The sequence below is a fragment of the Ciconia boyciana genome, chromosome 2, assembly GCF_034638445.1.
Source record: "Ciconia boyciana chromosome 2, ASM3463844v1, whole genome shotgun sequence".
NCBI classification, from domain to species: Eukaryota; Metazoa; Chordata; class Aves; order Ciconiiformes; family Ciconiidae; genus Ciconia; species Ciconia boyciana.
In genome coordinates, this window is record NC_132935.1 from 167,230,188 (window position 1) to 167,255,393 (window position 25,206).

At 42.9% G+C, this 25,206-nt stretch overlaps 1 protein-coding gene across 1 annotated transcript in view; it reads right to left on the reverse strand.

Annotated features, from left to right (window-relative positions):
* Positions 1–628: 628 nt before the first annotated feature.
* Positions 629–25,206, reverse strand: part of MYL3 (myosin light chain 3) — a 37,274-nt gene continuing 12,696 nt past the window's right edge. Inside the window, exons 2-7 of the mRNA XM_072851568.1 lie at positions 15,005–15,032; positions 9,815–9,964; positions 8,435–8,608; positions 5,808–5,885; positions 4,257–4,292; positions 629–661 (exon numbers count right to left, since the gene is read on the reverse strand). Coding sequence (XP_072707669.1) covers positions 4,264–4,292; positions 5,808–5,885; positions 8,435–8,608; positions 9,815–9,964; positions 15,005–15,032 — 459 coding nt within the window. The 3' untranslated portion in view covers positions 629–661; positions 4,257–4,263. The remainder of the gene's footprint in view (positions 662–4,256; positions 4,293–5,807; positions 5,886–8,434; positions 8,609–9,814; positions 9,965–15,004; positions 15,033–25,206) is intronic.

Here is a 25,206-nt window from a genome sequence, read left to right on the forward strand (position 1 = left end):
CAAACATTGTATACACTTCTGGTTTGCTTTGTTTTTTTATTTTACATCTTATATGTTAAAGGTGGTATCTTCCAAAGCTGAGAAACATGTGAACAATGTTCAACAAATGCCATGATGATTGCTGGGCATTCTACTTTTACTATTTGAGTGAGTTACATACATGAGATTTATACAACTGGTTCAGTTTCTTTTCTCCCTTAGTCTCTTATAGCTATTTTTTTTACAAATGCAATAAACACAAAGAGAAAGGTCCAGTTGTTTTGGAAGGAAGAGGGGAGGAGAAGGAAGTATATGGCTAAATGACAAACACATTTTCTGATTGATTTAGTTATGAAAAAAATTACTCCCCTTTTCTCCCCTCTCCCTTAATAATTTTGTATTGCAGTTTATATTCTGTATCAGAAAAAAAATTACAATGCCCAGGTATTCATAGTTCAGATTCCAGTTTCTTCAGTTTCCTGAGTGTATTGAATCTCCACAGAGGCCACCCTTTTCCCATGAAGAAACAAGACAAAACAAACAAAAAAACATTTATCCAAATAACTTTAGGGACAGCACATTTTGTAGCTCTGTAATGGGAATCTGGGATGAAAAATTAGAAGACATTCCATTACATCGAAATCCAAGGCCAGCATCTGGGGTTGTCGGTGCCTATCTTGTCCTAAAAATAAAGTTATTTTTAAGCATTAGAGGAAGAAAGGAGAAACAAACAACGCCACCAGGAATCAGCTTCAGTCATCCTCATGCATCTGTACTCAGCTTATTGGCAGTAAGGTCTACAGCTAAGTGTCTTTGCTCTATGAAGATGCCAAATGACATCAGAGAGCAACCGCACAACATGACAAAATATCCTTCGTCAGTCCCAACCCCACAATCTTACACTCAATGTGTGAATGATGGACAAAACATGGGAAGCAGTGATATGGAGAGGCAATATAGCCATGTCAGACATGAAGCTAGGGTAAAGACTCAGCTTTCCAGAAAAACAGTCCAGTTCCTGAACCACTAGACAGTTTCTCCTACTTCTGTTATCTCTCTATTATCTGTAGTCAGTCTCCCATCAGCAACATTTGAGCACAGGGATTTCTCTTAGCTAATGTCTAGATTTCAGGCAGGATTCAGTTCCTGAACCATAAGCATCGATGCTTATGCATTGATGCATAAGATGCGATTTGAGAGACCCAAGGCATTCAGAACATTTCCATACAGATGGCAAATATGACATAGTGTTCATGGGAGATTTGTCCTTCTCAGTGTTGGCAGTTGGGCTCACTGCATCTGTCTCCCTTCTTTGGATGAGGTGAATCACTCTGCATGCTCCATCTAGCTGGACCTCCTTTAGGTCTGGAAACTGAAATACCCTGTTTTCATGTAGACACCTACTTGTAGGCATCTTAATCTGATGGGAGCCGAGGAAGACTATGTCAGCCAATCAAATACTGATGGCATATTCTAGGATTTCACCTACAGTCACCTGAGTTCAAGCCACAGGGCTCAATTCACTTCCCCACACCTCAGCACCTAGAGCCACTTGAGACATCCTAGAGTACCCTGCCTGGCTGCCAATTGCCAGAAAGCACTAGTCTGCTGTGGGCTCTGCATCCCATCTGTGAGGCCATGGATGTATGAAACACCTGGAACATCTCAAACAACACCATGAACCTACAGGTAGGACACTGAATTGAGCCTCCGTGTACACACTATGGACTGTCCCTCCAGCTGTACTGCTCTACTACTTGAGCTTATATGTTTAAAGTTAAATATAGGGTGGTTTTGCAACACAAGGTTTGTGTTAGAGAAGTAGGTATCTGAACAACTCTGACAATATCCAACTTGCTCCCAAAGATGTTCTTTCCCAACATTTCGGGCTGTTTGATCACTTCCCATGAATGGATATGCACCCAAGAGATAGGCCATGGATAAGGTTGACTCTGCTCATCACACATTCAGTCACATGGCAGGGGGAGAGTTGTGTGCATTGCCTTCACAGGGGGTCCATGTAGTCCACTGCACATATCCCACAGCCCTGCTCCACACCGCAGTGGTCATTGGACCACAAGTAGGGTACAGTGCTTTCTAGCTATGTGAGGGAGCTTAATGTCTCCTGCTGCCTGTGTCTTTCCTGCTGAATAGTGTAAGGACTAGATGCATGGCCAATCTGGGAGTGTTTTCTACAGTAGCGTCTACTGTGAAAGAAGACTAGTTGGCTATAATCTTGCAGAACACTTGACCAGGGCGGGGGAGGGTTGGGGGGGGAGAGACAACACTGAAAAAAACATTGGAAGTGTAACTAACTGAAGATGTAATAGATTACTCTGTGTTATAAATAATATGTAGCACCTGGGGACAAGCCAGTGGAGAGGCTGTATATAAGAAAAGTCAATACAGAGTAGTCACAACAACTATGCTCAGAAAATAAAGAAAGAGAAAAGAAAAGACACAATTCAGTTCTTATATTGGGATACAGCTCTAGCTTTCCTCTAGCACATGGGAATGGCCAAGAAACACGAGTCGCTACTTTATTTTTAGACTCGGATCCAGATTCCCACTGAGTTAAAATCCAGTGTTTTGGGATTTGTTTGTTATATGCTCTATGGAAAGGCTCATCACTCTTTCAAGGGTAAAGACTGCATTTGTCTTTCCCTAAACATACCAACAGCAACAGAGCAGGGAGTGGAAGATGCTACCCCTGAATGACGCCCACCATGGCTCATTGGCAAATCAGTGGCACATTGGTTCTCTGTGAGTCAGGAGCTCTCAGCTCCCTTTCCAAACGCATCATAAACAAAGACACTCTCGCTGGCCCCTATGCTGCAGCTCCCAGCCCTGTGCCAGCTTTACAGCTTATCTCTGTTCACTTGTCTTCTTCAGTGGCTGACGTTGCTTTAGGTGACTAGAAAGAATTTTGGTGTCAGAATGGGAATTTCCCATGGCAGTGTGTTTAGTAGAGGATTAAGGATTGAAAACATCTCTTAACAACAAGTAAGAATCACACTATCTGTGGGATTACCCACTATGACTGTGGGCCAGTCCAGATCTTCGGAATCGAAAACTGGGAGCCAGTGTTGGAAAACTGAGTGTATGTTCAGAGAAGACAAATGCTTTTAAGAAAGAAAACTAGACCATAATAAGAAAAGAAACGCAGTCATCTTTTTTAGCCAGTTTACATTTTGTTCAATTATGTCTTGGAACAAAAGTCCCAAAAACCTGGATGTGACTCCTACTTAACTCCCTCCCTGGAGTGCCTGTAAACATAATCGAAAGTCACCACACAACAGACAGGTCTCAGTAGGCTGGGATGATGTCAGCTCCAAAAGCAAAACAAAGCCAGGCCTGGTCAGGACAGAATAGAAAAATAAACCAAAGCAGAAGGAAAAAAAAAAAAAAAACAAAAAAACAAACAAAGCCCAAACCAACCAGAACAAATCTGAAAGAAGCCACTGCTTTTCCCAGTTTATCAGATACTTTGCAGAATAGATGGAGTTGGTTAACTCTCAGGTCAGACCTTCCCCAAGAGCTGAACAGAGATAAATAATGGTGAATGCCAGTTGAAAACAGCGGGCACCTTTTCCAGTAACACAAAAATAAACGATGACCAGGAAATACTGGAAATAAAGTTCAGCTCATTTGCAATGGTGAGACAGAGATACCCTTAATGGTACTGTGGTTTGGAGAACACTACTGAATAAAGCCAGAAGATGTGCTGGACAAAGCTCATGTCTTTTCCTGCAAAACCAACCCATTTGCCAGGAGATTTTGGGAGCCAGATTTATGGAAGGCCAGTGATTATCCTCCTAGTGTAGGTTCAGTGACATAAGCATTCCTCCTTCTTATCTACTTTTCCTTGCATTTTTTGCCCACTCTTTCTCTTGTCAGCTAAGTTCTATCTCCTTGCCTTTTTAGAGGAAGTCTAGGAGTGGGGACTTGTAATGGACATGAAAGATATGCATCCTTTGAAGTTTCCAGTCAATCATAAAGGAATGAGCACTTGTTTTTTGGAAACCAAATCCTTTTAAGCTACATTATGTTGGACTTCTAAAATAAAGGTGTCCAGATTTACCAGACAACTGCAGAAAGGTCACTGATTTTCTGTGCACTTGATAGACTGAAGATAACATTTTACTCATTCTCATCCTACTTCCTTGTACAGCATGCTGAAAATATTCACTCTGATATTCACTTACATATTCTTCAAGCCTATCTCAGATGCCAAACCCAAAATAATAGGATATGCAAGGAGGACAGAAGAGACTCACCTGGCATTCAGTTAGCCATGATATGTTTCACAAAAGCTGGAAAAAAGAGAAAGAAAGGGTCATTTATCAATTTAGTTTCATTGAACTCAGTAAGGTCCTGGGTATCTCAGCTTGGTTGTTATTTAAATTCACTCTTCTTGCTTCCTCTGATGCAATGAAGACCACACCACTTTGTAAATAAGACGCCAGATACCAGGTGCTAAATGCTTTGCGAGTCCTTAAGATAATATATACACAGTGCAGTGTAGCCAGCAGTCCAGGTAGCCAGTGGAAATGAACACATACATCAGTCAATCCATAGCTTGCTTAATCCCTTACCCCTGGCTGCCATATGGAACTGGCTTTCCAAAGTATACAGCCATGAGACACTCTGGGTCCTCATCTTGCAAGGCTTTCAAGACTTCAGCACGTTTGTACTGTCAGGAGGCACTGAAGATGCCCTGAGTTAACCTCCAGAATCCATGGCAGGTCACCAAGTCAGGTATCACCAAATCTCCCCAGTGAATTCAGGTTTACAAACAAACAAGGTATTTCAAAGTCAAATTAAGCTTTTGTTTCAAAAAGTTTTGGGTTCCATTTTTCTCCATTTAAAAAAACACATTAATTATATAAAATTTTGAAATTCAAAAGGAAAAGGAAAAATACATTTTGCAACAAGGAAATATTTTTCCCTTCCCAATAATCCTTCCATGCTATGAATTTCTCTGAATTTAGCATAAGTTCATAAGCCATTGGGGTAGGCTAAATCTACAGATTTCTACCACTAAAATACTTGTAAGAAATGTTTTCCTGAGCTCAAATCGTTGATATAGCATTTGTAAGTAGAAGGAGACCACCAAGTCAAACATTTTTAAAAGGCTCAGTGAATATGACAGACCAGCTAAATCACCAAGATGATACAATGGTCAGTCAATAGTCAGCCTTAAGAAGGACTCAGCTATGTACAAAAACATGTGTTCATGATTCCTACTACAATATTGTGGTTTTGTTGAACAGCCTGAAGCACGTAGGCTTGCAAGGTGCAAGCGAGAACCATGGTCCACTTACTCATGACCAAATCCTTTTATTCTGGCTTTCTACAATAGCGGTGAAATAAAATGGAAGGTCTTTGGAAGGTCTTGTAGGATTCTTAGGACACCAAAGGGGAAGCTAAGGATAACATTTTTTGCTGAAGTTTTGAAGGAAAACTTAATGATTTTCTGTAAAGAAGTCTCAAAAGGGTTGCGTATCTCTTTTTGAGTGGACAAGGAACTGTGGGAGCAGGTAGAAAAAATAATGTGAATTTTTTTAATAGAAAGGCAAACAAAATAAGAATATACAGCCCCACCTCCTGAAAGGGCCATGGTCATTCAGCTATAGAAAATAGAAGTAAGCTTCAACAGATAGGGCATATCAGGTGAATTATAGAATCTGAATTGATCTAAAATTTGGAAAAGCACATATCGGGATCTCTGGGAGTCAGATCTTCCACAGGTTTCAACTTTCTCAGGATAATTGCAACAAAGCCTTCAAGCACACAACCACTGCTCAGACCGGAGTGGTCATACCTACCTTCATAGTTGATACAGCCATTGGCATCTTCCTGACCAGCCATTAGCTTATCAACTTCCTCTTCAGTCAGCCTCTCACCTGGGTGGAAAGCAAAATGCCTGCTTAGTACCTGAACCCTTTTTTAAGAATTTACAAAGCACAGTTCAAAGAATCCAAGGATAAAAAAGAGAGAGAGAGAAGAGGGGGAGATTTTTCTCTTCAGCTTAATTTGTGGTGCTGACTGCTAGGAAAGCTACTTTTGAACTTGCAAACTGAGAAAATTTGATCTGAAAAACAGAAAGACAGAATAAATATGGAAACCCACATGCTATTATGTTCACATACTCATTTTTCTAAGAATAAGCTTCCTCTAAGTGCCAAATTTTGAAGCCTTTAGTCACTTTTTAACCAAGTCCTTACTAAGTAAACTCTTAGTAGAGTCACCATCTAGTTTGCCTCTGAGTTTGAGGTTCAGGAAGATTCCAAGATCAAACTCAGGATCTCTGATATGGATCAGTGATCCTTTCCATTTTATTTAATTATCTAAATATTAGGTACCTATTCACCTGTAAGGCTTCATTCTGGTTAAGCAGAGATCAACCCAATCCATCTCCTTATTCTGATATTAGGCACTGATTTTAGGATGAAATCAAATGAGTTCCAGAAATGTAAGGGAGAAATTTGAGGGGGATTTCATAGAATCATAGAATTGTATAGGTTGGAAAAGACCTTTAAGATCATCGAGTCCAACCGTTAACCTAGCACTGCCAAGTCCACCACTAACCATGTCCCTAAGTGCCACATCTACACGGCTTTTAAATACCTCCAGGGATGGCGACTCCACCACTTCCCTGGGCAGCCTGTTCCAATGCTTGATAACTCTTTTGGTGAAGAAATTCTTCCTAATATCCAATCTAAACCTCCCCTGGCGCAACTGGAGGCCATTTCCTCTTGTCCTATCATTTGTTACTTGGGAGAAGAGACCAAACCCCACCTCACTACAACCTCCTTTCAGGTTGTTGTAGAGAGCGATAAGGTCTCCCCTCAGCCTCCTTTTCTCCAGGCTAAACAACCCAAGTTCCCTCAGCTGCTCCCCATCAGACTTGTTCTCCAGACCCTTCCCCAGCTTCGTTGCCCTTCTCTGGACATGCTCCAGCCCCTCAATGTCTCTCTTGTAGTGAGGGGCCCAACACTGAACACGGCATTCAAGGTGCGGCCTCACCAGTGCCGAGTACAGGGGGACAATCGCTTCCCTACTCCTGCTGGCCCCACTGTTTCTGATACAAGCCAGGATGCTATTGGCCTTCTTGGCCACCTGAAATCATAGAAATGAAAATAAAATAAAGTGCATTGGGTGTGCCCTGCTACTCATGTTGTTCCACTTTTCCATCGCTGAGTTCTGGCACACAGGAATAAGTCCTCAGCTGATGTGAACCTGTGAAAATTCAACTGATTTTTTGAAAATTGAAGAGAAGCATGCTAATTTACAGAATATTTGGTTGTGCCTAGGATTTGACCAGTATTTAGAGATGCCACTTTAAACAGAACTGCTAATGCTTAAGATTGAAATATTTACTATCAGTACTTGGAAATCAGACATTGCCACACTGTTCTGGGTTACTGGAAATAGAAGAGTAAGTACAAAGGGATTTCTTGTAGTACTGTGAAACTCACAAAACTACCCAGGGTGGTTTCTTTGTCCCAGGTAAGGTTAGATAGGGCATCAGTCCTAACCCTGTGGGTGTTTTTTTGTCATCACTGAATTTGGTCCCCAAACTGATCCGATAGCATCAGTGATAAAAAGGAAAATAGAATTAATTTCATTTATTTTTCCCTGTGTCATTAATAGACATGGATGTATCACTGAATGAAAACACCTGGGCATAAAAGGTTTGGCTTTTTGAATTGATATCCCAGGTCAAAACCCATCAGTGGAATCCTTTGGTCTAAATCAAATCTCTTTTGTAAAGGCTCATCCTTTTTTAAAATAGTGGACAAACACTAGCAGAAAAGGCTGATCTTGAGAAATGCTTGCTGGATTTAGATGACCACATGTCAGTGCCTTCTAATCCAAATTGGAAACCTGTCATTAAGTTACAGCCAAATTTCCTGCCCTGCACTCATTTTGTTGTCATCACTCTGTGTGAAAAACTGAGCTTCTGAAGTCAAAATTTGAGAGCACAGAGAAATATTGATCCCTACTTTAAAAACAGGAGCTTTCCATTTCAGAGACACTTCTGTTAAACAGATGACTGGTAAAAAAGTGCTTCATCTTAAAACTTTCCTTGAAGGTGCAGAAAAATGGAGACAAATACTGGAGGAATAGATGGGGTTTCCAATGTTTGGATAATTTTATGGTGATAGGAATATAATATTTATTGGAGACATAAAACACTAGAACAAAGAAGGAAGGAAGGAAGGAAGGGAGGGAGGAAGGGAGGAAGGAGGAAGGAAAGACAAATATTTGAGCTGTAGGTCAGTGATCTTTAGCTTCATTATTAAAGAACTTTTTTGGTCTTTATAACTGAGGACAATGTGATGGCTGAAGTCTTGCTCAGTCATTTTCTCCATAAAGGTTACCCAGAATGACACAAGCTGCATGGGAAAGACCTCAGTGATGAAACTGCATGAGGAAAGTTTCACCTTACCCAGCGTAGCCAAAACATGGCGGAGTTCAGCCCCCATCACAGTTCCATTTCCCTCCTTGTCGAACACACGCAGACCCTCCACGAAGTCCTCGTAGGTGCCTGTGTCTTTCGTCTTGGCAATGTGCTGGAGCATGGGCAGGAAGGTCTCAAAGTCGATCATCTTGGAGTTCATCTCTACAAAGACACAGATGGAAATGAATGGTTTGGTGGATGCTGGGAGAGTTGAGGACTAATCATGGGGCATCCACCATGGGTAGGTGGTGAGGGTAGAAGAATTGTGGCAATAAATGCCAGCTAAAGGGGAGAAAAAAGCATAGAAATATCATAAGTACAGATGGAAGAGTGGATAGTGTGGGAAAGAGGCCTGGCAAAAAGAGAAATATGAGTTTTTAATAGATAGATAGATAGATAGATAAATAAATAGATAGATAGACAGACAGATAGATAGATAAATAGGTAGATAGATAGACAGATAGATATGTCCTAGTATCTTACACATGCAAACATCAAGGAAAGAAAATACTGTTAGACTCCCAAGACTGTTTCATGCAACATAAAAGTATGAAACTAAGCAGAAGACAGTAAGAGAAACTCATTGCCAGTACAAAATCAGCTTTGCTTTGCAGCCCTATAATGCAGAGATGTTTAAAACTATACTGGGAGAGGAGCTTCAGAGCAAACAGGCAGGACCAGGGCTGTGTATCCCATTTCCCTGATTCTTTGCCTTTAAAGAGCATCAGAGGGCATTTTGTTCCCATACGACTCCTTGTCCCACCTGCCACTGTGTCATTGCCATATCCTGACATATCATAGTTGTTGAATGAGGGCCTAATTGTCAGTTCCACCTCAGTGGAAGGAAAGGATGGAGAAATAATCTAGAAAATGCCTGAATGTAGATATGGTCTGGGAGAGATTTCCTTTGTTCTGAAGAGATATCCAGTGTATGGTGAATGTTGAAGGGAGATACTACTGCAGTCATTACTGACCCTTCTAATATACACTTCTGTAGAACAAGCTATGTCCTCACATTCAGTCTATCCCTTTCTTTCTTTGGATGTCTTCAAAATGTCTGCATTTTTAGTAAACACAAGTGAATGCCTGTCATCAAAACAATTTTAAAGGGCAAAAACTTGTCATTGTAAAACACATTGATGCACAGGGCCATTAAATTAATTCATTCTCCTAAATTTGAGCCAATTATATTGACTGCAAGATCATTTTTTTCCTCATTTACTTTTCTGCTAGCGATTTGCAGAGGTTGTTCCATATCCTTTGTTATTTCACAATCAATCTTTCCATCAGAAAATGGAGACCTCATCTGCTTCATGAATAATTCTTGGAGTGACCTTTTTCAAAACAAACACAGAGGAGGACACCAACCTTCTGGTTTGGGTCTGCCAAGCACTTTCATGACCTCAGCCTGGGTTGGATTCTGCCCCAAAGCTCTCAAGACATCTCCGCATTGTGCGTATGTGATTTTCATCTCAGATTTAGGAGTCCGGTCAAAGAGTGAGAACGCTTCCTTAAATTCTGGAAGACAAAAAGATAAGAAGAAATGCATGCCATTCTCCCTCAGATAAAGTCAAAGCAAGCCTAGACCTTCCCCTTAACTAACTCTGCCTGATCCTTTTATTTTGCAGTTTGGGAACAAGTTTGATGAGCTTTCTTGTTCCTGTTATCTGCAATGTTTGTGTTCCTCCTCCCCTGCATTTTCCGGTTCAATCGGGGAATGGAATTGGAGAGGTCAAATTCTCTTCTCATGGTATTTCCATCTCAGCTAACATCGGGAAGTGCAGAAAACCTTATAGAAATGGTTGGCCTTGAGAGCTTTCCAGCTTATCAGGAGCACTCAGGATGGCACAGAATTCAATGGCAGTTCTGCTCATTAGCTAACTGGATATTTTATTCAGCGTTATACACTTACAGAGCACTAGCACAACCCACTGAGATAAAGGAGCACCTCTAACAGCAGGTTACAAGATATGCCATGATAACCTACTGGAATAATCACACAACAAGCAGTCTATTGGTGAGGAGGGTGAAGGTATATCGAAAACCTTATAATTGACCAATTGTTGTATTTAACAGTGTCAAGGAGCAGATCTAGAAGAATCCTCTGATTTTTCTTTTTTCTAGCACCCAATCCAATTGCATCTGGAGAAGTCAGGTTTGCTATGCCACCAACTACTGATGCTAGGCCAGATCTCATGTGTGGAGATGCAATCATTCCCTCCAGTGGTTTCACATCTGCCTGCTTTCCCCTGTGTGTCCATGCACAGCCCTTCCCCTTGCAAGACAGCCAGCTGCTCTCCACTACATCCTTGTGAACATATCCTCACGTCTTCTTTTTATTTCTGGAAAAAGAGAGAGTCCCTTCGAGCAGCAGTACCTTGACATGAGCATTCCCATGGGACAGAGTCCCTGTTCTACCGTTAATTAATGGGGTCATTGCAGGATCCTAGGAGACTTCCCCAGACACACTAGTTGCTCAGGTTTGCCTCTCTTTATTGGAGTTGCAGACACATTGCAGAGATAGAGGAGCATCTCAAGGCACAAGCAACAGTAATAAGCCATTATCCTTTAATGAACACACTGCAGAATGCACAGTCTACAAGTGATCACAAATATACCTTTGGTTTTAAAGCTGTGAATCCTTGAATCAGCCCCTTGCCCTGCTGTTACTCTTCTCTATATGTTTCCCTCCTACTCTCCAACAGTAGCGCTATCTTTTTTTCCCTAGATCCTCAGTCATTCAGCCATTCATCCATGCACTCTGCATGCCAGATTATCTCCGTCTTTCCCTTCTCAATTCTTCCTCTTCCTCATTATTCCCCCTCCTTCTTTTTTCTTTCTTCTCCTTTGCTTATTTCCTTCTCTCCTTCCTTCTTCCAGTGTTGCTGGGTTTGCCTCTCCTCCTTTCTCCCTCCCCTTCCATTTTTATCATTCCCCTTATATCTTACTCATTTCCTTCTTCATCCAACACTTTCAAACAATGATGCATTTTCTCATTTTGGACTAATTAACACTCCCCTGTTTTCTTCCTTGCATTCTCCTTTTTGCTCTCTCTTTCTTTCTTTCTCTCCTTGCCTCTCTCCCCTGGATCTTTGCCTCCCCTGTCACCGGCAGGAGCCCAGGCCCCATTGGCAGCTCTCACTCCAGCAGAGGGCAATAGTGGATTTTCATGGGCTCCTTGCTGACAGTGGAAGGGGGCCAGAGACCCACTCCCAGCTCTGTCCTTTCCTGGGGCTCTCAGTAGCTGAGGTGGATGAGAAATATACCTACCTCCCTGAGCTACTCATTCGTCTGCCGTTTACCTACTCCCTGAGACCAATTGCCTGAGCACCCTTTGCACCACCTCCTAAAGGTTCACAATTCATCATAGCTACTGACAGCTCACATTTCTGCCCTTTTTTTTTTTTTTAATTTAAAATCAGATGTAACCGCCTCTCACCAGAGCATTGGCCTGTGGGTTTGGAAAACCCATTTTGTCAATATACAGAAGCAGCCTATTTTTTTTTTCTTCATTTGCATTTGCATTTGCTGGCTTAATGCATGTTTCCATCAAAGCAATGAAACCAGCATGGCTATGGTCTCCTTTGTCCTCCTGCTAGCCGTTAAACCACTGGCAGGAGCAGTGTATATTTTCATATGCCTAATTGCTACCTATCTTCTCGTCTTGAACAGCTCATATTCTTCTCTTTTCAGCAATTTAGGGGGCTGAAGAGACCAGAAATCCAGTTTCATAAATATGCATTGCCACAGCCAATGATTTCACTCACAGCTGAGGCAGGAGGACATGTAAAGATGGGTGTGTTACACATGGCTTCACCCATAGTCCAGTCTTCTCCTTCTGAGAGTAACATTTGGGGGGCTAACATAACAATGAATCCTTGCAGGGAAGTAAGTCTGGTGCAACAAAGTCTTTTCCTTAACGAGAGGAAGAGGTTCAGAGTATCCTAGAAGATAGGGCTGGAAAAGACCTTGAGATGCTGCATTGCCTGTTTCTCCTCCACAACCTCAATTCAGAATCAGCTGCCAGAAAACCAATTGGGTCAATGATGACAGACTGAAGGCCAGTAATATCTAATGCAGAGGATGGACTTCCTATTGATCTAGTTTCAGCTGACAAATGGGGAAGCATCTAGTCTCACTGAGACACCTAGGTCTCATCTGGTCAACAGAGAAAGAGAAAAAGAGGTGATTATTATACATTAGAGGTGTATTTTTAAAAAAACACATATAAAGGTATGACAGGTGACCCTGACCTCCTGATTACTTCCTGAAAGAGGAAATTTGACAAAATTAACAGTGCAGCATGGAGCTGGAAATGAACCCAGAACAAAACAAGTGCAACTGAAACCCAGAAGAAAGGTAGAGCTGGCCATCTTGGAAGCTTGAGAGAGTGAAGAGAGAATGGGAAGGAGAAAACAGATTAAAAAGACGTATTAATCTAGAGCTCCTGTGAGTCCCAACTCTCAAGTCATGCCAACAGCCAGTATAGCAGCTATAAATCATGGCAAGTGGTTCTTGCTTTCTAACCTGTGCTTTTAACACAAAATAAAACAGTCTCAAGCACTGGAATACTGATTGTCCATTTTTTTAAACTGATGGCACATTTCTTGGCAAGGTTTTGACATGTGCAAACTAGTATAGATAACTATATTATAGCATGCCAGCAACAATCCAAGGACAACTGTGGACCATGCTGTAGATATAATTCTACATCTGAAGCATCTAAGCTCTACCTAGGAGTAAATATCCATCTGGAAACTATCAGTCTGTCTGCCTACTCATCTATGAACCTAAGAACCTTCTAAAGGTCCAGAGGAAAGGAATTGAGGAGCTGACTGATGGGTAGTGATCAGTCCCCAGGTGATGTTCAGGCCATCGGGCACTCCTTCCAGCAACTCATGGCAGAACCTATGAACCAACTGTAGGATTAACCTTGAGTGGGTTTAGTGTTTCTCCCCAGTGCTAGCACACAGTATAACTCTGTTATGCTGTTGTAGCTGACGTGGAGGTCTCATAGCCTTTCTCACACAGATTATGTTATCTGCTTCCTGTGCCATGGCTTTCCTTTTGATATTTCAGGGACATCCTATTTCACAAGTCCTGGATTCCCAGCTTTTCTCTGTGTATGCAGTCAGTACAGCTAGACCAGAAGGCAGCTGTAAGAAGAAAAGAAGAAAAGAAAGAAGATGCAACTTTCTGTTTGTAGAGATGGTCTACCTCTGCTCTAGACCTGCTACCTTTTATGGCATCCCTGGGGTTGCTCCAGATTTGCCATTTCCTAGCCATTCCAATGGGCTGATGGCCAGACAAGCATCCTGTTTTGTTCTGAATAGGTCTTTTCTTTTCCCGTTCTCTGATATAGTCTCCTATAGAACTATAGCTAGTTCTCCTCAGGGAGAGAGAAAACAAGACATAAAAACTAGGTGGGTCCCATCCAATCCCCAAAACATTAGCTGATGAGAGATCCAGCTGTTGTGTGCTGCTGGAATAGTTCAAAGTTTTGTTGCTCAGAATTGTGCCTCTCCTACAGTTCTCCCATGACTTTGGGATTGGAAAAGGGGCAGGTTCCCAGAAATTGACAGTTGCCTCCAATCATGAGTTATTTTTGACCTGTTGTTAGAAAATAGAAACTAAAGCCATTAAAGGGGGGCATGAAAATCCCAAGGTAATGTTGGAAGTCTGTGGCAAAGCTTCAATCTCTAAGATATTATGGCATTTGGTTCCAGTTCAGAAAAGCCTTCTTTCTGTATTTCTCCTTTCTGAATCAGCCTGACCGGATGGCCTGTGATTTTTTTTTTCCCATCTGTTCTAATTAACCCATTTTCTGATACCATCTTTCATAGGCTCTACCAAGTTCTGCCAAGTGTTTAAAGACCAAAGCAAAATTCTGCCAGATGTTTTACTCTATCTATCAATTATTCCTAAGTAAAAAACAGGCTGGTAGTTGGGGAAGAAGGGGACAGCTGCAGTGGTAGTGTTCCCAGGACATCATGCATGAGGTTTCAGTATCAGTTTCTTGGGCTGGGACAAGGGGTTCAGAAACTAATGCTGATGTTTTGCTTTGAAAGAAAAAAAAAGTCATCGCTGTCATTATTTGCTGGTTTCTGGAGAGCTGTCACAAAACTGTGACACATTAAATTCTGATTGAGTACAGGGAAAAGTTCTCAAAAGCACAGTTGTGAGACTTTCTCTTGAAAAGATTGAGATTTTGTTAGTGGGTTTTCTTAAAGAAAGAGTATATATTTGGACTGAGGTTTTGGCGGTGTGGGGGGTTTTTTTCTTTTTTGGTTTTGCCTCATTGGCAGAGAAGCTGATGTTTTCTTTAATGAAATAAGTACCTAACCTGCATAGTGCATGACTTTCCCCCTTTTCTCTTGACCAACTCAACAGAAGACTTGGAGGAGGGTTGGAGCAGGAGCAAAGCCATGAATTAAAGCATGGGAGTCAACTCCCTTCTCAAGGCAGCTCCAATACCACACCCATGTCCACCCCAGCACTTGCCAGCACCTCCCAGTGATGGTATTTACTGTGTACAGAAGAGAAACACATCTTCCTCACCTTCAATCTGATCAGGGGTAAATTCAACCTGGAAAAGACAAAGAATAAAAGCCAGATAAAAACAAAGAACTGAAGCAAATAAGAAGAGCACTGGGTATTCTCTGTGTCATGGTTCTGGGTGCTTGTGAGGTCCATGAAAAATACTGACTCATAAATCCAAGAAAATAATTTTATAGAGCAGGTAGATTCTTCTTCTTTCCTCTTCCACCTTCCCTATTCAACAGCCCCACTTTTAGGACCTCTGCCCCCCCCACAACGGGCTGCAGATGCCCTTTGTCCATTCTTCTGCTGCTCCTGTGTTCCTGCTGTAGTCTCTTTCCCCTATCCCAAGTGACCCCACCGCTGATGCCCTCTCCACAAATGATTATGGTAGATCCCAGGCTACTTCGCTGAAAGGGTTTTATCTGTAGACAGATGGGGATCTACTATCTGTAGTCTTTTGCAGTGGAAGAACTAGGGGGTATCAAGTGAGGCAGGCATGAATCAGGCTCAAAGGAAATTGAAAGAAGTGGTTCTTTGCTCTTACAGCTGAATTGTGGAAAGCTGTTCATGTTCATGGGTACTGTGCATGTTCACAGTCTACATGTGTGTAAGGGGTCACAGGACCATTTCCTGGAAAATAAATCAATTTCTGTTCGGTACAAAATGTACAGAAATACTTAGCTTAGGAAGTCTCTGTTTGAGGTTTAGGAGAGTGTTTTGGGGAAGTTTTGCCCAGTACCTTTTCCTAAAGCATCCTCTAATAACCACTGCTGTACTATATTGGACAATTCTCTGCACCTTGCTCTGACTCTGCCATCTGTCTCTTGTTTTCTCATCACTTCATATTTACTCCTGTTTCCTTAAGTTTTAGGGTTGTCCCACTCCCTATTTTTATGTGGCACTGCCCTCTAACAGCTCTGGACTCCAAAAATGCTACAAGATGCCAACAGGCTGCTGCTGAGCTCAAATGCAAAAGAAGGAAACACAATGTCAGAACGTGAGGTCCAAGCTTCTGAATGAACATGCACAGGTCAGTAATGCGAATTTACACCAGAATTTACACCTGCCTCTCACAGAAAACCAACAGGGTGGGTGCCTCTGCTGATGGGGACATTCCTGCAGTGCAGGAAGACTGGCAGATTGCCCTTATGGTGAATACATAAATAAAGAGAAACCACATTTTGGTACGGATAAACATGCAAATGCATACGTGCAAAGCATACGCTTGGGACAGACCTAACAGTACATAAACACCCACCCTTGGAAGCATTCCTCTGTGGACATATATGACCCTTCTCCTCTCCCCAACATATGTACAACCCCACACATTTTGGGTCAGATTTTCCTTATGAAGTTGACCACCTCTCGTTTAGTATCATATTTTGTTCGTTGGTAGCAAAGCAGCCAAGTGGAGCAAAGGTATAGTGAGAACCTCAAATGCAAACTCCCTGAAATGCAACGTGACACATCCCTTCATCATCTACTTGGGATTTTCATGATATTAAAGGGTGGAGTTCTTCTAACTCCCCAGCTCTCCAGCCAGGAAGCTGTGACATGGCAGAGCATGACAACAGCAACCTTTTTATTCCACCCAGGGCTCAGTGGACACCTCCTAGATGCTTTTCTGTCTCCAGATACCCTGAGCAGCAGAAGGAGCTCTAGCATTCATAGGACACAATGAGGGTCTACAGGGCAGATACAGACAGCCCAAAACTCGTATTTCCTACCAGTGTCCAGCCTATCTGTCCCTACCATAGTGTTTCTGAGCATCTTCTGGCTTAGGAGAAGGATGAACCAGAAAACTTTGGGTGGACTTGGAAGGCAGGACTCAACACTAATCCTACAATTGTTGAAAATCAGGCCACTATTTTTGTGTCTGCCCTGTTCAATCCTTATCTGAACTAGCTCATTCAGGGGATTAGCACTTTGTTTGAAATTCTCAGTCATAATTTACCTTGAATGAAATCCAATTAATAAAATAGGACAGCCAGGAGGCTGTCTGGAAGGAACCATTTAAAGAATGCAAGAAAGGACCCCCCAAAAGAATAGGAATGCTCTTCCGTTTCCTAACACATGGAGGGGTCCAAACATATCTTTGTCATGAAGATTATAATAATCTAGATTGGGTCCTATCCCAAATCCACATACCTTAGTTTAATTAGAAATAAATATCCATTGGGGAACACATTCATACAGGTGCATTGTCAGCAGCAGCCTTATGCCCAGTGTGTCTAATTATATCAAGCTTTGAGAATTTGCCTGAAGCTAATTGCCTATTGAGTTTATTCAGACATCAATAGCCAGTGTGGGTGAAATAAGGCCAGGGCTGCTGGCAACTTGTATTTAAATCACTATGATGGATTGCTCTTGGGGAAGAATTCCTCTCAGCTACACTTACATGTAGACATTCAGATGTGTCAGTGACCCCACATTTGCTTTATACCAGTAGAAGGGAACGGGCACTTCTAGGGTGTGATTTGACTTGTTTCAGGTCTATACTTGGGGAGAAGATGAGTTATGCTCGCCTTTTCACTGAGTGGATCGACCAGTTCTACAATGACGATAAAAAGAGTGTGGGCAACTAGCACAGATGTAGATGTCCTTTTCTGATCTGATGAGTCCCACCCAGAAAGCGTGAGCTAGCCCTTTGGCAGACTGCAGATCAGGAGAAACTGTGCCAGAGCGAAAAAGGATGGCTGTAAATTCCCACGGCTGGATCAAAGGGAAGGTTTGAGCTGAAGGGCTGAGCGTGCCTCACCTCTAATCATGGCCCCTATAAAAACACCACCCAGAGCTGGAGGACCATGTATGACAGCTGGCAAGGCGGTGGCAGATGGTTTGACTAGACCTACCACCCAGCCATGGCTTGCTCTCAGGAAAGCTGTAGAGATGTGTGGGTGGTGGCTGCTGCTATTTTCTCCCCTCTCAGCACATACCACCATGGAGTTGTAGGGAAAGGCGAGTCATCATTTACCCAGCCACAAGGTATCACTGAAGATGGATGGAATGAACTCTGGGCTATGTTTAGACTGAAGACAGCTGGGATTTTGTTTTCCCTCCCCTCTCCCTCAGAATAGTGTGGAGCACACAAAACCAAAGCCATCTCCGTGTACCAAAAGCAAGGGTGGAGCTGTCCATGAGGACTGCCCCAGAGACCCCAGGCAGGAGGGATCCATAGGATAGGCTGTAAAAATGGGGTCAGGCTAAGCCAAGCAGTGGGCAAATGAGTCCTAATGCATTGCAGCCACAAACAGTGACCCATATCCATGCTCTGAGGCAGCTCTGTGTCTGCTGCTCTAATGCAGGGGGCATCCAAGGGAATGAAAGCCCCCAGTGGTATCTCTGATGCCCAGACCCACTCCTGCCCCGAGGCTCTTACACCACTGCACACCAGCATCACCCCACACTTCACAGAGCTCGGTCAGCAGAGCAGCCCTCATCACCCAAAGCTGGAGGCTGCAAAACCTACTCACAGGCTTAATGTGAATTTGCTTTTGCAGATAAGGCTTTACATTCTCCAGTTCCTTTGAAGCAGACTAGGATGATTTCCCTTGGGGTTTTGTTTGTTTGTTTGTTTTAAATATACTGGCACTTCAGAAGAATTGAGTTTCCCCTGGCATTTTTTCTGTTGGCAACTGAGGTTTTAAAGCAAGGACATTCCTATGAGTGCCAAGCATCCACAGCACCAAGGCTCACAGTGGTGGTATTTGGTACAAATCCATATGAGAGACAGAGCTGCTGACTGCTAATCTCTTTCCATTTGTCTCCTGCCCTGATGTGTAGACTGGGCTGCATGTTCTTTGAAGACACCAGACGTCTGAATTAAAATCTTTCCATAACAAACAGGAAGTGTTATGCCAGCTTTCCTGCCATTTTAGCAATCTTGGCTTTAGGGGACCATCACCTGGTCACCAGTGGCATCAGCTGTAGCCCTAATGCTATTGTCCTCTTTGCCTAAACAACGGCATTAAGCTGGTTTTGTCCCAGAGACACCAGGGGGGATGCACGCAGCCCTTAGTGCTGTTAACGTCATTCACAGCTTCATATCTCAGGGAATTTTTTTATAAACCCATAGTATCTCAATCAAGCCCATAACTCTGTGCACGATAAGTCAGGCAGAACTAAGTCTGAAATAAGTCCTATTAATAAAACTGTTGCTAACCAGCAGTCAAGAGGTTATCTGGGGGGAAGCATTTAGACAATGCAAGGAAGGAGCCTCTCCAGAAAAGAAACAATATTCTTCTTGTTTCATAGTACACTGAGAAATCCTAATACGAGCAGCAAGGTTTTCACTTAGCTATGTCTGGGTTAGTTTTGGAGAAGGAGAAGGTTTTGGGTTTTTTTTTATTGTGCTCTTGGGAGACCGATTTAGGAGGCAGAAGTGCAGCAGATGGAAAGAGGCCCAGAAGGCCATCAAGATCAGTATCGTTGTGTTGAGGTTACATTTGTATTTCATGAGCATGTGGGTTTTTTCCACTAAGACCTTTTTAAACCTATTAATACACATCATCCCCGTCATCCCCTCTCCCATCACTTTGTGCGTAGAGCAATTATGATGTACATAAACTCCTCCACTGCCCATGGGGAAACCTTGACTCATGGTCAAGTCTTATACAGCTCCATCCCTTGCTGTGGTTTGATAGTCACACCTGATCGCTCATCTCCTCTGTCTTCTGAAATTCTTTTGGTACATGTACATTTAGCTCCCAAGGACTAAAGTCCTAAGGACTTTCCTCATTATTTCTACTCAGCTCATGGTCTGATGGGAGGGAAGGCACAGTACAACATACAGACGTTTGACTAGTATATGAGCTGTGACAGTACAAGATGCTCCACCTGGTCTTCATGGGGAACAGCTAAAATATAATGAACATTTGTGGAATAGAAACCCAACCATGAAACTCTAATGATACTCTATGTTTTCAGTTTTATGTTTGGTCCCCAATGTTTTCAGAAGAAAACTTATTTCAAGTTGGACTGAAATGACACATCATTTCGGAATGGCAGAAAATATATTGTTCAGGAGTCAAATAGAGAATGGAATTGTTGACCTTTTACAATACCTAACTATACTGGTAATGAAAGTGAGGTGAAAATAGAAATCAACCATTATTTTCAGCTGAATTGGTGAAGCCTTTCTTTAAAAAGATATGTATTTCAAGAGAAGGAAACTGAGGCAAAGTCTTTGTCAAGGTCATGAAGAGGATGCTGCTACATAAGGAAACACATAAACACTTTTTTCTCCAGCCTGCACTCTTTTTCACCAGAAGATGGTCACCTCAAATCTTTCTTCTATCTGGGTTTCCTGAGAGCTGAAAAATTACAGCAGTATATCACCACTGCTCCTACTGTAACTTCAGCAGACTTTATGGCTTCCAGGTCCCTACTTTATTTTGGAACATCTGGATGAGTTCTGCCATGTTGTGACTTTTGATTCACCTAGTCCTTCAAGAATTGAGTGCAAAAGCCTTGTGTGAAGGAGTGGTATCTGGTTTGGGGTTAGGAAGCACTGGTTTGGGTCTCAGAGTCGCTCCATGGGATGCTCCCAGGTGGCGACAGAGCTGGAGAGGGGGAGAGCTGAGGCAGGTGCATAGCACTAAAGGTTATGGAGTGGTGAAGGACTGTGGAGAGACATGAGATCAGTGGTGCAGCCTGATGGAGAAATAGATGTGGGGAAACCATGAGATTCCTACCCCAAGGAAAGAAATACAACACAATCCTGAACCTCAATACCTCAGGCTAAATCTGCTCAGCCATACTATTGTGCTCTGAATCCCCACTGAGTGAGGAACTACAGCCCGATATGTCTACAGGGCACAGGTTCAGTTTTGCACTTTGCAGGAAGCTTGTCCAAGCACGTGGCAACTCAAAGCAGCCTCACCTTTGGTGCTGATGCTCTGCATCCTCAGCCTCGGCTAGAGCGCTGGGTGGCAGTCCCCTGGCAGGCTTTCACATCCCCTTGCATCTTACTTTCTTGTAAATACCTTCTTGAAGGTATTTACAAGAAAGCAAGCGTTGCTTTCTCGTAAGGAGCAGTGTGCTTTTCAATCACTGTGCTTTTCCAACTCTGGTAGTAGCCTATAGATTGATAGCTCCCTTTCTTGGATGGGGAATGTGTTGCCACAACTTTCAGGAGTACAAAGGGAAATTCCAGAGCCTCAACAGGAGAATGACACAGCCACTTTGGCGAACTGAGACAGCTTCTGGCAACGGCCAGCACCAGAAATATAAAACACTTTGTAGACTGACTGTTCTCCCTGTAGCAACATGGGTTTGGATTCTCCAACCATTTATTGACAGCTGGCTTCCTGCCTTCTCTGCAACTCCCCCCCTTCACCAGCCTCACCAGCAGATGTTTGTTCAGATGTTCGCAACCATGGAAGAAATTATAAAACCTAAAAAATACCCTCTGTTAAATCCTGGAGGGGAGCCTGGGGTGTAGGAGAGGTCAGACATTGCCTGTGCTGTCTGCTTGAAGTAGACAATAGCTCATGGGTTGGGTCTCTAGCAGAGAAGAGAAGAGCCCCAAGGATACAGCTTGTGAACCACATCACAACACTTCCTAGGGGCTTCAGGCCCTCAAACCTCCTGGTAAGTGGGTGCAAAGAAGGCAAAAGGCCCATCTCTCAATCCACATGCATGGGGACAGATGGACTCCACCATTCCACACATGATTATGGGACAGCATTGCACTTGCACCCCTTGCAGTGTGATCACCTTAAGATGGAAGGTCTCAAACAAGACAGGAAATTAGTCACCAGATAATATATTTGGTGGATATGATGTGTTGGAAAGTGGCAAGGAAAAGTGAAACACTTCTGTATTTAATTTGGTAAACAGCTTAAGTAAGAAAAAACCCGAGGCATTATTATTATTATTATTACACCTATTATTTTGACATAAAAGCCTTTCTCTTTGTCTTTCATTTCCAAAATAAAATGTTTTGTCTTGTAAATACTGGTGGCTTTTTCTTTTCTTCTTTTATTTTAAATTCAAATATTTTTCTATTGAAATGGCATATTTCACGTAAAATTGACTTAAAGAATCCCACTCCCCCACATTAGGTCACTCCAAACCCTACCAAAACAATTCTTTTTGGGCTGAACAAATCCATTTTGAGTTGCCAAAAAAGAATTTTTGTGGCTTTTTTGTGTGTTGCTGAAACCTCCTCCTGAAAATTCAAGCTGGTTTCTTCTAATATTTTAATTCCCCCACCAAGCCTAAAAACAACCACCCTTTGCTGAACTAATTTTGCTCTCAGATGACACAGTTGTGTAACTCCCCTAGGTTGCTGATTGACGTGCCAGTCATGCTAGTAGTGAATGAGACCATATGAGGCATTTAGTTGGCCCAAATGAAATGAGTTTGATGGGTCTCAGGAAAGACGTAGCAGAAAGGCGTCTGTAAAGCAAAAATCTCCTGGAAGCAAAGGAGTTGGTTTTGGATGTGGAAGCTGAAGGTCTTGCTCGTACACAGCGAGGTCCCCTGAGAAACGAAACACCTTGGCAAAGTACCTCCACCAGCAGCACCAGTCACCACAACCATCTACCTTGCTTTTCTTCCTTCAAGGTCTAGTCTGACAGTGTTTTGCAGCCCAGCAATACACACAAAAGAGCTTCAGTGTCCTGGTAGAAAATATTAAGGTTTTCCCAGACATACCCAGACACAACTCCACACTGTGCAACATGATGCAAACATCACTCTCCCCAGCTCTGTCCCAAAGGTGTTATTTTTCTCCATCATTGGCATTGCAGCCATCACCACCCCAAGCCCTCCCAGGGATGGGATGATGCCAGCTACCAGCCCCCAGCAAATCCAGTCCATCCTTGTGCACTTGCAGCTCCTGCACAATCAAACAGTAGCTGGACCCCTTTAAAATATCACACCCCTTGCCCTGCAACTGTCTTGAAAAAAGACAGGATTAAGCTGCCAAAGAGTCACCATGATAATGTGCTGGCAACGAGGAGAGCTCTGCTTTTGTTACACGAAGCTGGCAGGCAGAGCGCACATGCCGCTCCCAAAATAATCACACTGTAACCCAGCCCCAGTTTCAAATGGGCCAAAACTTCCCCATAGAAAATCCACGAGCACAAACTAATATCTGCCATACTTCATACTCTGGGGGTTGTTTTTAGCTGTTTTTTAAAATTATTTTCCAAAGCAGGACGTTATTCATTGTGAGCTGAAAAACAGTGGGCTCTGATCTCGCTATGTAACCGCAGCTGTACTGGATGTTCCTGCCCGTCCCCAGCATCACCAGGGGGCTCAAGTCTGAAAAGCTGAGCCCCAGCTGGGAGGTTGGTCAAGAGGACAGAAATTTTAAGTCCTGCCCTTTTATTGAAATTTCGAATTCCGATGGGGAAAAAAAAAGAAGGAGAAACCTTTTCCCTCTCCCTGCCACCACCACGAGTTTTTCCTTTCAGTTCAGCCTGCTGGGGTCCTTTGCTTGATTTAGAAGTTTATTTATTTATGTAGAAAGAAGCCAAATCTGAACTTTCCTACAACCACAATTGGAGCTGACATTTCAGAGTTTTGTTTTGGTTTTTTTGCAATCTGCTTACAACGCTGTCAATGTCCAAAACCTGATCATATTGACAAGTGCTCTGACCCATGACAGTTTTCTCCAGGCCTTGCAGCGGAACCTGCAAGGTGACACTGAAAAACAAGTTTCTTCCAAGACCCACAAGGTCTGTGCATGTCCCGCAGCCTCGGTTCTCAATGCCCTTTTGCAGTCATTACAGCCAGCTTCTGCCATCATACGCAAGGATGTTGGAGGCAGATTCAGTTGCCGTGTTTATAAAGTGCTGTCACCAAGCAGCATGGCATTCAATGACATTTCATTTCTGGACAGAGGGGGGTGCATTTTGGAGGGGGGGGGGGGTCTTTTTGCAGCCATTAAATCAAAGAGAGAACATTTTTACCCCCTGCCAGGCTGTGACTGTTACCTACTAGTCAGCACTAACCACAAACACTGAAAAGTTTGAGCTATTTTCCTTACCAACATTCTATCTTCTTTTTTTCTTCTTTTTTTTTTCTTCTTTTATTTCCTTTTTTTTTCCCCCAAGCACTCAGCAGTTATTGTCAGGCCGTTCTTAACCATAGCTGGCTTCTCAATGATGCCTTTTTTTTATTTCCTTGCTCCCTGTTGCTGTTTTTTTAAGGCTGGGTGGGTTATAAACCGGTTTGTTTTTCTAAGATCGTTCATAGGAGCAGACTTCTTGCAGGAGATTTTTCAGCTGCGTCTGCCTGGTGGCTGCGATGTTCCGTTGCTTCCCAGAAAACACAATCGATGGATTGTCACTGTTTCTATTCTGGGCTTTGGATGCGTAAATTTGCTGGAGCAGAGCAGTTCTTGCAGGCTGGAGGCTGGGCTGGCTCCGGCCGGGTTGTGGGGTGAGTGCCACCTTCCTTCCTGGAGCGATCTCGGCAGGATGGGCTGTAGGGTTCGGGTCTCCTGCACCTGTTGGAGGGCTGGGAGGGGGCACTGGTCCCCAAGGTGGCCATCCAGGCACGTTGCATGGGTACAGTGTGCGCTTACACATGCACCGGGCATTTGGATAAAGAAAACAAACTGCACAGGGGTGTATGCATGGGTGTAAATGTTTGCTCATCTGTATATATGTGTGTATTGATTCATATTTACGTATGAACATACGTAACTGTACAATCAAATTTCTGTCCTACACACATCTATGCACACATGCACATACTATGTATTTTTATATATATATATATATATATATATATATATACTTACTACATATATATAGCATAGAATCATAGAATGGTTTGGGTTGGAAGGGACCTTACAGATCATCTAGTCCAACACCCCTGCCATGGGCAGGGACACCTTCCACTAGATCAGTTGCTCAAAGCCCCATCCAACATGAACAGTTCCAGGGATGGGGCATCCACAACTTCTCTGGGCAACCTGTTCCAGTGTCTCACCACCCCCTCACAGTAAAGAATTTCTTCCTAATATATATTGTATGCACAACTCACATTCACAACCACACACACACATTAACCCCCAAGCCAGCCAGAGAAACCAGAAGTGAGAGATGATGGTTTATAAAGGACCAGTGTAAATCTGGACTGATCCTTTTAAATCTAGAGGCTAGGATCTTTTGGATGTAGAACACAGATCTTTGGAAAAGTAGGATGCAGGTATTCAGCTGGGATAGATCAGCATGGATGCACGCGTGAGTGGAGGGGGCTAT